Source organism: Staurois parvus, unplaced genomic scaffold (assembly GCF_062004578.1).
Source record: "Staurois parvus isolate SC_StPar_1 unplaced genomic scaffold, SC_StPar_1.0 ptg000615l, whole genome shotgun sequence".
Taxonomy (NCBI): Eukaryota; Metazoa; Chordata; class Amphibia; order Anura; family Ranidae; genus Staurois; species Staurois parvus.
Window position 1 is genome coordinate 600,189 of NW_028318411.1, and position 15,039 is coordinate 615,227.

Here is a 15,039-nt window from a genome sequence, read left to right on the forward strand (position 1 = left end):
GACATGTGCAGGAATGATAGAAACTTCAGGAAGAAGAGCTACTGACTTTACTATTGAGTCTCTTGACAAGAGAGTCCATCTCTCACTTCCCATTTTGATAGAGTGTGATATGATACCGGATGATATAACAGAAATCCCTTCACCAGAAGTAGCCCGTCATCATCCTCATCTCAATTCAATATCTCACCTTATTCCAGCTATCCAGACAGATGCCTCTATTCTTCTACTTCTTGGGAGAGACATTCTACAAGTACATAAGGTACGCCAACAAATTAATGGGCCCTTTAATGCCCCCTATGCCCAAAGACTTGACCTAGGGTGGGTCATAGTAGGAAAAGTTTGTCTAGGAGCAGTACATCGGCCTGACAGTGTCAATACGTCAAAGACATCTGTGCTACTGAATGGACGCACATCCCTTCTAAGTCCATGCCAAAACAGCTTTGTTGTGAAAGAAACCCTTAACATCCCAAAACCATACTGTGACTTTCCTTCTAGTTACAATAGAGACATTAGTAGTGGCATGGAGTCTGACACTTTAGGGAACTCAGTATTCCAGAGAACAAAAGATGACGACAAACAAGCAATGTCTATAGATGATCGAGCTTTTCTCCATATCATGGATAAAGAGACTTTCCAACATGAAAACAACAATTGGGTAGCTCCCTTACCCTTTCGCACACTAAGGTGTTACTTACCCAGTAACAGAGAGCAGGCCTTAAAGCGCCTGAACACACTACGTAAAACCTTGCAAAGAAAGCCTGAAGTGAAAAAAGACTTTACAGAATTCATCAAAAGGATGCTTGATAATAATCATGCTGAAGTAGCACCGTCACTGGATGAAGGTAAAGAACACTGGTATCTGCCAATGTTTGGCGTTTACCATCCACACAAGCCAGACCAAATAAGAGTTGTGTTTGATTCCAGTGCTCAACATGGAGGTGTTTCATTGAATGATGTACTCCTGAGTGGCCCAGATCTAAATAACACACTTCTGGGTGTCCTCTTACGCTTCAGGAAAGAGCCTATTGCTTTCACAGGTGATGTGCAACAGATGTTTTATTGTTTCCTAGTGAGAGAGGACCATCGTGACTTCCTGCGTTTCCTGTGGTACAAGGATAATGACATAGCTAAAGAGGTGACAGAGTACAGAATGAGAGTACATGTTTTTGGTAACAGCCCGTCTCCTGCTGTTGCCATATACTGCATGCGCAAAGCTGCCCAGAAAGGTGCAGAATGTTATGGTCAAGATGCCAAACACTTTGTGATGAGACATTTCTATGTAGACGATGGACTTGCTTCAGCTAACACACCTGAAGGAGCAGTCGACATTCTCAACAAAGCAAAACAGATGCTGGCGGAGTCTAATCTGCGACTACATAAGATTGCCTCTAACAGCAAACAAGTCATAGAAGCTTTCACCGCAGAAGATAGAGCTAAAGATCTCAAAGACCTGTGCCTGGGAACAGACACCCTTCCTTTACAGAAGAGTTTAGGCCTAAGCTGGGATCTAGATAAAGACTGCTTTGTGTTTCAGGTTTCTTTAGCAGAAAAGCCATTCACAAGAAGAGGGATCCTATCCACTGTGAACAGTCTTTATGATCCTCTCGGGTTTGTAGCACCAGTCACCATAAAAGGTAAGGCCTTAGTTCGTGAACTGTCAAGTGGAGAAAGTGAGTGGGATGCCTTACTTCCACAAGAGAGACTCCATGAGTGGGTCCAATGGACAGAGTCTTTACAATGTCTTCAAATATCCAGATGTTATGTTCCTGTTTCATTGTCACAGGCCTGCAAGAGAGAACTATACATCTTTTCAGATGCCTCCATTATAGCAATAGGTGCAGTCGCTTACTTGAAGGTAAGTGATGCAGGAAATGTCTGTCATGTTTGATTCGTAATGGGAAAATCCAAACTGAGCCCTAGGCCGGCACATACAGTTCCACGCCTAGAGGTATGTGCAGCTGTACTAGCGGTTGAACTGTATGAGCTAGTGAGAGATGAGATAGACCTGAGCCTAGATGCTGTGAAATTCTTTACAGACAGTAAAACAGTTTTAGGCTATATCTGCAACACTACAAAGAGATTCTTCTTGTATGTCTCCAATCGGGTGAATAGGATCAGACAAACAACCTGTCCAGAGCAGTGGTTCTACGTACCCTCAGAACAAAATCCTGCAGATTATGCTACCAGGCCTACACAGATAGCTTGCCTTCAGAACTCTATATGGTTCTCAGGTCCACCTTTTCTGTATCAGACAGCTGTAGATAATCCTGATGACAACAATGTTTATCCTTTAGTGGATCCTGAAGCTGATCCTGAAATTAGGTCAGAAGTAGTAAACTTCAGTACTAAAGCCTTTGACACCAGACTACGGCCGCATTGTTTCGAAAGACTTTCCAACTGGAAGAGACTAAGCAGGGTTATAGCAAAATTAATTCATGTTGCCAAAAGCTTCCAAAAGAAAACTAATGATGATCAACCCGGAAATTGGGGAGTTTTCCATGAAAGAGTCAGTTTAGAAGAACTTTCACAGGCCAAAACAGTTATAATTTCTTCTGTACAACACGCATGTTTCAGACAAGAATATGACTGTATTGAACAACAAAGGACACTTCCAAAACAAAGCCGTCTTACAAAACTGAGTCCCTTTGTAGATCAAGATGGACTATTGAGAGTAGGTGGCCGTTTATCCTTTGCCACGCTGCCAGATGAGGAGAAGCATCCTGTCATCATTCCTCATGATCACCACATTGCTACATTGATCGTAAGATATTATCACAACCAGATAGTTCACCAAGGGCGCCACATAACAGAAGGTGCAATCAGAGCTGCAGGTTTCTGGATTCTTGGTGGAAAACGTCTAGTGTCTGCAATCATTCACAAATGTGTCGTGTGCCGTAAGCTCAGAGGGAGATTGGAAAGCCAAAAGATGGCAGAGTTGCCAAAAGATAGAGTCAATCCTGAACCTCCCTTCACTAATGTGGGTGTTGATGTGTTTGGCCCCTGGGCAGTTGTAACACGACAAACTAGAGGAGGCAGTGCTGACAGCAAACGCTGGGCTGTTCTTTTCACATGTCTTTCTACAAGAGCAGTGCATATAGAATTGGTTGAGTCCATGTCGGCATCCAGTTTCATTAACGCTCTAAGAAGATTCTTTTCTGTTCGTGGTCCAGCTAAGTTGATTCGCTCTGATAGAGGTGCTAACTTTGTAGGAGCATGCAAAGAGCTGCATATATGTTCAAATGATGCAGAACTTCTAGACTATCTTCAAGACAAAGGATGCACATGGATCTTTAACACTCCACACTCATCTCACATGGGAGGTGCTTGGGAGAGATTGATAGGTGTAGCTAGACGCATTTTAGATGCAATGTTACTCCAAGCTAAACCTACTCGTTTGACTCATGAGACTTTGAGTACTTTCATGGCAGAAGTTATGGCTATCATTAATGCAAGACCTTTGGTACCACTATCTACAGATCCTGATAATCCTACAGTTCTTACGCCTGCCATGCTCTTGACCCAAAAGGTAGACTCTTTATCGGCCCCTTATGGGGACTTTAGTACAACAGAACTTCATGTAAAGCAATGGAAACAAGTCCAATGCCTGGCTGATACGTTTTGGAAGAGATGGAGGAGAGAATACCTGTGTACCTTACAAAGTCGCAAGAAATGGACTGAGACCAGTCCCAACGTCAAAGATGGAAATGTTGTTTTATTGAAAGATAGTCAAGAAAGCAGAAACAACTGGCCTGTGGGAATTGTCACAAATACATTGCCAAGTAAAGATGGTAATGTCAGAAAGGTTGAAGTCAAAGTGACAAAACAAGGGACTGCTAAAGTGTATACTAGACCAGTTTCAGATGTCATTGTTCTCCTTTGAATAGCATTTCTGTTGTGTAGTTGGCACAATGCATAGCAGAGAGCTCCTCACTGATAGCGTTCAGGCGAGACATTCGCCATTGAGTTAAATTCCATCCTGTGGATTACAATTGGGGTTGGAGATAGTTTGGCCTTGGGCGGCTACTCTACTCCGAAGATGGGTTTATGGACTAAACTATTTCTTCATGTGGGCCATAAGCTTGAAGTACCATAGCCAAAAGACCCTGATATGTTGTGGACTCATGTTTTAGTTTATGTTACCAATCTAGGCCGGAATGTATTTTCTTATGTGTTTTCCCTGTACAGTAGATATGCATGGGCAGTGATATAATATATAATATCAGGCAGGGAGTGTGTTGCCTTCACAGGCTAATTGAATTAAAGTTACTTATATGGGACATGTAGTGTACTACTGCCATCTAGTGGCAGACATGAATGGCAGGTCTCTTCTGCATATGTAAGCTCTCAGACAGGAAATGACTCTTGGTTTAGGAAGCTCGTCAGCCATTTTAGACTTCTATTCACTGGGGATGCAGTGTGCTTGCTTCTCTCCCAAGGGGCTTGAGACATCATCACCTGTAAGTGCCTTTCTTCTGTGTCATCTGTCATTTATGTTACACTAGTTATTCTATGTATACTGATATGCTGTTATTGTATTGTGTTTCAGTTTCACCTATAAAATAAAGTTGGATTCTTTGGTAGACAACACAAGCAGTGGGCTTCTGTTTGCTGGGGATTCTGACAAGGGTTTAGCTGTCCGTTTAGAGCCACACATAGTCAGTGTTTTGAGAACGGAACATTGACTAAGCCCTGGTATATTGTTTGACATTGACAGTGCCAAAGTCCCTAAGACGTTGGTGGTCAGAGGTCAGTAATAAACACCCTGGTACACTGTTGATTAAGGGTGAAGCCACTATTACAATGATTGTAAGTTGCAAACCCGAAAGTAGTCTTCTTCTCTGAAGCCCTTGTCTTTAGTTTGGAGGCATCTTGAGTACTAGTCACAAGTGGGTGAGTGCTTTGCTCTGACTAGTGCCTGCCATCTCTGCTTTGCTCTGACTAGTGCCTGCTCTCTCTTGGGCTCTGTACAATCCACATCAACAAATGTAACTTTCATCTTTTCTTGCATTTATCATTTTTACATACTGTACAGCAGGAATGGACTGACAACTTATGGGGCCCCTGGGTAATAGGGGATCATGGGGCCCCTGTGTCTTTGCCCACACTCAAACCACACCCAAGAAAGCCTATGAAAGGTACCAGGGGCATCTCATGGGGCCCCTTACTGACCCCGGGCCCTCGGGCAGTGCCCGAGTTTCCGAATGGTCAGTTCGCCCCTACTGTACAGTATATGAGGTCAGGGGGTCCACCAGACACTCCTCAGGGAGGTCAGTGAATGGGGCAGGTACAGATCTGCCTTAAATGACAGAAGACAGCATAAAACATATTGGACTTACAAGGGCAAACCATCCTTGACTGTATAGATGCCACAGCAGCTGCGGAAGTCATAGAGGCCATCTATAACATTGTACTTACGGCTCTTCTGCTCCATCCTGGATTCAGGAGGGATAAAAAGAGAACACAGGTTAAGTGCAGAGGCTGTACACAGGAAAAGAACTCTTGAATCTTCATCTATATAATTATTCTGAGACATTCTAACTAATAATTTGCTGTGTGATGCCCTCTGTTAATTATATGGAGAAATAAATTCACCATTCCTCAATATATGAATGCAGACAACACAGCAGATGTCCATATTGTATTTAGTGCTGTATGGATTTGTGAGTACAGCATTTATTTTGTATATTTTATCACCATTTGGGTCATGGTAAAACTATATGTGAAATAAGCTCTATGCCCAAAAGTGTGTAGACATATGAACTCCACACCTGTATTGGCTTGTTGGAAACCCCATTCTAAAACCATAGGCATTTTTATGGAGTCGGTCCTCCTTTGCACCAACAACAGCTTTCATTTTCCTGGGAAGGTTTCTATAAGACTTTGGAGTGTGTCTGTGGGAATTTGTACTGATGGAACCAAAAGAGAATTTGTTGGTCATTTACTGATGTTGTATGAGAAGACTTGACCCACAATTGGTGTTTCAGTTCATTCCAAAGGTGTTCAGTAGGGTTGAAGTCAGGCCACGCAATTCCTCCACAAGAAACTGGTCAAACAATGTCTATGGAGCTGGCTGTACACACAGGGGCACAGTCATGCTGGAACAGGAAAAGGCCTTTATCGAACTGTTACCACAAGAGTGGAAGAGCACAATTGTCTACAATGCCCTTGTATGCTGTTGTATTACCAGTACCCTTCACTGGAAACACCTGGATAACTTATAGGGGAAGTCAACATACCATTGGCCATAATTGGGTGTGATGGTCAACAATGTTAGGCCATATAGTGTATATACTGTATAGCAAGGGTGCTCAAACTTTTGAAAAACAAGGGCCACTGATTCAGAATTTACATTTTTTATTTTGAATAGCATGATGAACATTTTCCTCCTGCGGCTGCTGAATGCCAGTGGAAGGGAGGAAGAGAAGGAGATGATGGCTTTCGGCAGTTGCAGGAGGAAAATGGAAAGGATCGGTTCCTGTGTATACCACCCCTGCCATCCCTCCTCACCAAGTATAAAACAGAATGTGACAGGGAGGCCGCATGGTCCCCCTGGAGCATGGGGCGGAGTCACCATTGTGACCCCAGACACTACACCAGTGGTTGGGGGAGGGCATTTCATCTATGGGGTTTTACAACCCCCCAAATTGCAAATGTAGACAAGCCCTTACTATCCTGAGCCCCCTAAAAGCCTGCGTTCACACTGATGTGCTGTGGTCTACTGTAGTGCACCTTCAGCTTTCCTGTGGGTTAGTAGCGCTTTGCCATAGCATGACACTTGCAGGTTATAACAGAAGTCTACGGCTCAGTTCAGCTAACCTGCAGGAAAGCCGTAGTTGCACTGCGCTGCACCCACAGATCAGTGTGAAAGCAGCCTAATAGTTGTTAACCCTTTGATAAGTGCTGATATGCCCATAACAAAAGCGCAATTAGTGTGGTATTAAATATACAGACCTTCTTTTCCTCTTCCAGCTTCTGCTGGCATTCCTTTCCATCTCCAGGATGCTAGAAAGGTCCCAGACAAAGGGCACTTGGCATCACTCCGCCTGGAACAGGAGCCGGCATTACTGCTCCCTCCATGTCCGCCTGCTTCTTCCACTGGGCTCGATGCCCTCTAGGATTGCGAGTCGGCAAGCCCAGATCACGGCCAATGGGTTGCCAATCCCAGGCGTGCGCTCCCATAGTTTGAGGTCGAGAACCATATCAGAGGGCTCCGAGGGTCTCATGTGGCCCATGGGCCATGGTTTGAGCACCCCTGCTGTATAGTGTTTATGGATACTAATATTTCAGTGTGCCTTGTGTCATATTATTCATATTTCATGAAGTCTTGTACGCTGGCTAAATTCTCTATTTGTTTTCTCCTGCTATATATTCTTAATATTAGTGTATGCTTTGGATCTTTAGATTATTGTATTCTTTTCAGCAATTTGCTTTGTGTTTCTTATCACATAATGTTCATTTAAAACCTTTATGCTTTTCATTGTGTCAAATTTCTGTTTCTGTCCCTATTGATCTCAACAGAAAGAGAGAATCAATTTTCTTCTGCATTTACCAAAATTTGTGTAAATGGGAGAGATAAAATGCTAACAATGAATGACTTACTCAGTTATGGGGTCATACTCCCCACGGTCACGCCTCTCTGCATGGTACAGGGGAGGATTATATCCTGGGAATTCCACCTGTGGATGATATACAGGGTAAGCTAATCACTTTCATACCCAGAACCTTTTTCATGATCACTACTTTGTCCCCTTTTGTGTTGCTGTCTCTCTGGTAGTATTTCATATACCATAATAGTGATGGGTCGAACACCCCTCTGTTTGGTTTGTGGTTGAACATGCGAACTTAACGCAAGTTCGACCACAAACTTTGAACAGGGACAATTCACTAAGCGGCAGTGGCATTCCGAGGCAGGTGCAGGGAGTACGGACCACACCAGGTGACACCGGCCGCACGGGGTGACACCAGACCCGCTCCACGAAAAGGTAAGTTGTAAATCAAGCCGACGATCCCCTCAGGATGGATCGGATCTGCGGATTGAGCATAATGGATTGGATTCCAATCTATTATGCTCAATCCGCAGATCCGATCCATTCTGCGGGGATCATCGGAGGGGGTGTCACCGCACCGGGTGACACCAACCCTAGGGACGCCTCTGCTAAGCGGTTTCCTGCTGACAACTGATTGTAAAAACATTTGAAGGAATTGCCCGGCAATTTAAACATTTGTTAAAAAACGCATGGTGTCCCCCCCCAGCCCTTCAGGTCTGGTATGAATATTAAGGGGAACCCCTAAGCCCAAAATCCATACCACACCATTATCTGAACATACAACCTATCAGGTCAGGAAAAGGGGGGACGAGCAAGCAATCCCCCTCCCCTCCTGAACAATACAGGCCACATGCCCTAAACATGGGGGGCTGCTTTGGGGCAGGAGGAGCTCCCCCTACCACAATTACCTTGTCCCCATTTTAATGGGGACAAGGGCTCTTCCTCACAACCATTGCCAGTGGTTGTGGGGATCTGCTGCGGGGGGGGCTTATCAGAATCTGGAAGCCCACCATGGCCCTCAGATTCCCCCCCTAATATGACCGAGTATGGGGTACATGCAGGGGCGGACTGACAACTCATGGGGCCCTCGGGCAATAGGGGATCATGGGGCCCCTGTGTCCTTGCCCAAACTCAAAAAAGCCTATGAAAAAGGTACCAGGGGCATCTCATGGGGCCCCCTACTGACCCCGTGCCCTCGGGCAGTCCCCGAGTTTCCAAATGGTCAGACCGCCCCTGGGTACATGGTACTCATTCACAAAAAGAAGTGTAGTGTAAAAAAGACAGTCCTTGGCAAGTCCTTTATTAAAAACAAAAATTTAAAAAAATGCCCCCGAAGTAGATCCAACATCAATCACGATGCCCACTGCCACTGCCGACCTGAAAAAAGAAAAAAAAACCCTCTCCGCTCTCAACACTGGCTCCCGTCGTCTGACAGATGTGCTGCGGTGACAGTTCTTATATACTGTGATGATGTCACAAGGCGGCGTGGTCACCCACCCCCTGGTGACGTCATCATGCGCTGTGATCAGCCAAAGCATTGCACCTGACCTGTAAGGGGATCTCCCATCCCACCGGCAGTCCCAGTAGACTAGCCAGCACTGCCACAGGCTAGTCACAGATCTGATCAAACAACGGATCGGTCTTGTGACAGTGACAGCATAAAAAAAAAAATTAAAGTGCTCCTGTGCTTGTGTGCAATGGAGAATGAATGCACCAGTCCCGCGAACACGCAAACAACGATCATCCCACACATGTGAGGTATCATTGCGAATGTCATATCATAGGAAGTAATTTTAGCACCAGATCTCTTCTATAAATCTAAAGTGCTCACCTGTAAAGGCTACCTGTATGGACGGGCACAGTTTCAAAGCATGACATGTTTGATGTCTATTTACTCAGCGTAACATCATCTTTTATGTATTGTGGTTTTTTTGCAATAACATTCAAAAAAGTGTATTTTTCTCAAAAAATTGTGTTTTAAATAATGCTATACAGATACTGTGTGACATATAAAATTGCAAAACCCACCAAGTTATTCTCTTGAAAAATATAAAGATTGGGGTTCTAAGTAATTTTCTAGCAAAAAAAAATAATAATCATTACATGTGAACAAAAAGTGTCAATTAAGCCTGGTCCTTAAAGTGTTACTAGACCCAGGACTCTGCATTCACTATATCTGGTCTCCCCGGACCCTGCATTCACTATATCTGGTCTCCCTGGACTCTGCATTCACTATATCTGGTCTCCCCGGACCCTGCATTCACTATATCCGGTCTCCTCGGACCCTGCATTCACTATATCCGGTCTCCCTGGACCCTGCATTCACTATATCTGGTCTCCCTGGACCCTGCATTCACTATATCCGCTCTCCCCGGACCCTGCATTCACTATATCCGCTCTCCCCGGACCCTGCATTCACTATATCCGCTCTCCCCAGACCCTGCATTCACTATATCTGGTCTTTCTGGACCCCGCATTCACTATATCCGCTCTCCCCGGACCCCGCATTCACTATATCCGGTCTCCCCGGACCCTGCATTCACTATATCTGGTCTCCCCGGACCCTGCATTCACTATATCTGGTCTCCCGGACCCTGCATTCACTATATCTGGTCTCCCCGGACCCTGCATTCACTATATCTGGTCTCCCAGAACCCTGCATTCACTATATCTGGTCTCCCAGGACCCTGCATTCACTATATCCGGTCTCCCCGAACCCTGCATTCACTATATCTGGTCTCTCAGGACGCTGCATTCACTATTTCTAGTTTCCCCGCACCCTTCATTCACTATATCCGCTCTCCTCGGACCCTGCATTCACTATATCCGCTCTCCCCGGACCCTGCATTCACTATATCCGCTCTCCCTGGACCCTGCATTCACTATATCCGCTCTCCACGGACCCCGCATTCACTATATCTGCTCTCCCTGGACCCCGCATTCACTATATCTGGTCTCCCCGGACCCTGCATTCACTATATCCACTCTCCCCGGACTCTGCATTCACTATATCCGGTCTCCCCGGATCCTGCATTCACTATATGTGCTCTACCCGGATCCTGCATTCACTATACCCGGTCTCCCCGGACTCTGCATTCACTATACCCGGTCTCCCAGGACCCTGCATTCACTATATCCGCTCTCCCCGGACCCTGCATTCACTATATCTGGTCTCCCCGGATCCTGCATTCACTATACCCGGTCTCCCACAGTACACACAACATGGAAATGCAATTATTGTAGTAAATATAAACTGCTAAATACCTTTTCTCATCAGCAGTTGTTAGAAGCTTTCCTTAATTTAATATCTAATATCTTCTTATTAACAGTACTAACATAAGTATGAACGAGTTGGATCTTAATAGAATAATTGAGTTATTATATTTATATTTGTTCTAGATTGGGAAAAGTAAGGAATTAGACTTCAGAGTCTGTGTATATACATATGAACATATATCTTGGGTTTTTCCTTTACATTCAAGCCACATATGAGAGCAATTAGCTATACCTTCCCCCATCTATGCAAGAGATTATATGTTTCACTAACTAGTGAATTGTTCGGTTTACAAGATTTATATTGTAATGTTTCTAGATTACGATATTTATATATGAGATAACTCTTAGCAAGATTACTTTTGGGAGAATATATATATGTATGTATGTATGTATGTATGTATATATATATATATATATATATGTATGTATGTGTTATACATCTAATGTATTCTAATTGATGGAATGTCAGTGAAGTTTTGTCTAGGCCTTCTTAGGTTACGCTCAGACTTTGAGAGAAGTAGACTGAAGGTTTGTTATATATACACATCTGTTTCCAATTATCTTAGTGGGACTACAAGAGAATACCAACCCACTTTTAGGTTGGTGGGGGCTGGATTGCTCTTTTAAGAGCAGAACAAAGGTTTGAGTTTCACTCACTCTATATAGCAGCCTTGATGCGACAGACATACACACATATACACACACATATACATATATACAATCTTATTATCAAGAACTTAACTATATTTTTTGGACATTATTTAAACATTCTGTATGCCAATATTTTATTTCTAATTTTATGTAACGTTATTATTAAATCATCTTTTTGAGTTTATACAAGAAGTGGAAGGACTTTCTATCTGCACATTTCTCATCAATACAAGTTAATAAAATATCGAGACAATACGATATTTTACAGTGGCGAGCCTCCAGTTCGATTTGTTTCCGATGCTCGATTATTTTTGACTTTTTTCTCTTTCACCTTGATGAGAGGGACGAGGTTTGCAAACTCAGCAAAATATGAAATCAAGCTTTCAGGAGAAGTAAAGTCTGCAACAGATGAATCGTCGGCATAATCGAGAACCTAAATGCAGAATTGGTGAGAATTTTGCGCAATTGCAAGAAACGCTGTTCCTTGGTGATGTCATTTCCCGCCAAGAGAGAAAAGACGCGTTATGTAAAGAAAGACCTTCTTAATCGGTAAGTAATGGATTTTATTGATGAATTATCTAGAGGGAGTAAGTTAGAATTCAAGAATCTGTCTACATTTGTTAAAGATAATGAACTTTGGCGGTACATGTATAATGAATGCTTACAGGCTAATATTAAGATAGAAAAATCTAAGTTTTCCTTTAAGAAACTGAGCAAACAAGTTAGAAATGTAATGAAGTTAGTTAATGTTTTTAATGCCATGATTTTTGATGTTTCTAAGACTGCTACATGTGTAATGAAGCAAGATCAGAGCAGTGTATGTGCTAATTGCCAGATTTTGACTGAGCAAATTGATGATATGCAAAGAGCAATTCAAACAAAAGACATTCAGCTTTTTGAACTACAGAATGATGTAAAAAGAATTTGTGTGAATACTAAGGCAGAGAAACAAAAATCTTTTGTACCAGACATCCAGTCTATAGAAGGAGATCCTACTAATCAGGAAGAAATGTGTAAGAGAAAATTAAGGGATAAAGCTGCAAAACTTAATCTTAAAATCCTTGATCAGTTCATGAAAAATCAGAAGAAGGAAAGTTTAATTGATCAAAATGGAGAACAGAGAGAGACCATGTGCTTAGCCACACCCAGTTATGATGATGAATACGTCACAGGCAGGACGAGAGTCTCAGAGCAGACAGGAAATACTATTTGTTTCTATTGTAAACGATTTGGTCATTTGAAAAGAGATTGTATTCAGTATAAATTAGATTTACAAAGAAAAGCTTTGGAATTAGAAGACCAAAATATAATTTCTGAACAATCTGCTCCTCCATGTTCCAACAATAGTCTGTCTGAGTTCCCTTATGCCTCAGAAGTTAAAAAGATCAGTTCACTGAGAGTTAACAATAGCTTAAACAATATGGTAAACAGTGCTGTTGTCATTAATAGGAATGGTTTACTGCCATTGCCGAAATTTAAATCAGGATCAAATCGAGATTCTTCTTCTTTACCGTTGGAATATGTTGCTCCACATTTATTGGATGAAAGTGGAAGACCCAAATCAACATCAATTGATTCTTCCATGTACTGTAATGTTGGAAGTATTTGTACAGCAACTGCTGACATGTCTTCAGATCATAAATGGCCACATACAGGAACCAATCTTGAATTGGAACAATTGGTTACATCACATAAAGATCTTTGGAGTCAAAGCAAAAATGATGTAGGTTTGTTTACAAATTTTGAAGTTGACATAGAAGGTAGAGACCCTAAGCCTCAACCTCAATACAAATTGCCATTAGAATCACTTCATCCAATTTCTTCCATTATAGATGCGTTTTTACAGCAAGGAATTTTAAAGAAAGTACAATCAGTGGTGAATAATTGTATATGGCCTATCAAAGCTGATAATTCATATTCTTTATCAGTTGACTTCAGGACATTGAACAAATGCATCACAAATAACAAATCTATTGTTCCTGATTGTAACATAATGTCACATCTGGATGCCAAGGCCAAAATATTCTCAGTACTTGAAATTGCCAATAGCCATTTGTCAGTACCCTTAGCTAAGAGTTGTCAATATAAACTTGCCTTTAGCTTCAACAAAGAAACTTATACATTCACAAGATTAGCCCCAGGCTTAGATTTAAGTGATGGAATTGTTCATGAGTATTTGGGAAAAATATTATCTAAATTCTCTAGGCCAGAATGTATTGTCCAGCATGTAGACAAGCTTCTCTTGTCTACACAAAATATAACTGAGCATATCACTCTTTTGTCTGAAATATTTACGTTGTTACAAACAGCAGGATTGAAATTGAATACAGAGACAGTTCAGTTGATGAAAAGACAGGTGGAATTCCTTCATATGCAAATTAGTCATGGACAGAGACAGTTGTTGCAAGAAAAAGTTAGAACTATTTCTGCTTATCCAATTCCAACAAATCGCAAGGCTTTGCGTCAGTTTTTGAGTGAAGTAAATCATTGTAAAGATTTTATACCCAATTTTGCAGAGAAGTCTAGATCATTATTTGATCGTTTGAGACAAAAAGATGGCATATTTGACAAATGGGATCAAACTGAGAAAGAAGCTTTTGAACTATTGAAATGGGATTTGCAGAATGCTACTACATTAAATACTGTTGAGTTTTGTAGTAAAGTTCCTTTTGTTTTAGAAACCAATGTTTCCAATAATGCAATCTCAGCAACTTTGTCACAATTAAAAGACGGTAATCAGAAAATAATAGGTTTCTTCTCAAGAACTTTGACAAATATGGAGAAAAACTTTGATGCACATATGAAAAAATTGTTAAGTGTTTTCTTTGCAGTCAAGGTAACTGAAAACATTGTGAGATTCAGTAATATCATATTACAGACACCTGATTCATCACTGAAATTCCTAGAGGAAGATGGTTCAACAGACAATTATCGTGAAAATTATCCTATATGGTACAAAACACTATCATCCAAACACATTCAGATAGAAGTAACAAAAAGACCTTTTCAGGAAAACATACCAACACATGTTTGTACAGCTGTAGATGAGAAGTTTGTACCTCATGTTTTCAACATAGGAACTGAGAAAAGTTTGATACCAGTATGTATTACTGCAGATCAGTCTTACACTACAAGAAGTAAGCCAACACAAAAAACAGCTACGCATATTTCCAATGTTATAGAGATAAGATCAAAGGCATGATCCTTTGTCATCTCTGGGTTGATACAAAACCTTTCTTTGGTTTTGAAACCAAGGTTTTGAATCATGACCAATAATGGAGATGTAGCGTCCTGTTATATTTATTTTTGTTTATTTCAGGTACTTATATAGCGTCGTCAATTTACTATTTTATATGTAGTGCTTTTTACATATATAGTACATTCACATAAGTCCCTAACCCTCAAGAGGTGTACAATTTGAGGTCCCTAACTCACAGTCATACATATACATACTAGGGCCAATTTAGATAGGAGCCAATTCTCCTACCAACATGACTTTGGAGTGTGGAAGGAAACCGGAGTACCTGGAGGAAACTCACACAAGCATAGAGAGAACATGTAAACT

The 15,039-nt window shown here is 41.9% G+C and overlaps 1 protein-coding gene across 1 annotated transcript in view; it reads right to left on the reverse strand.

Annotated features, from left to right (window-relative positions):
* LOC149449522 (transient receptor potential cation channel subfamily M member 2-like) overlaps positions 1–15,039 on the reverse strand; it is a 372,880-nt gene that overhangs the window by 28,158 nt on the left and 329,683 nt on the right. Inside the window, exons 28-29 of the mRNA XM_089693136.1 lie at positions 7,600–7,676; positions 5,337–5,432 (exon numbers count right to left, since the gene is read on the reverse strand). Of these exons, the coding sequence (XP_089549262.1) occupies positions 5,337–5,432; positions 7,600–7,676 (173 nt within the window). The remainder of the gene's footprint in view (positions 1–5,336; positions 5,433–7,599; positions 7,677–15,039) is intronic.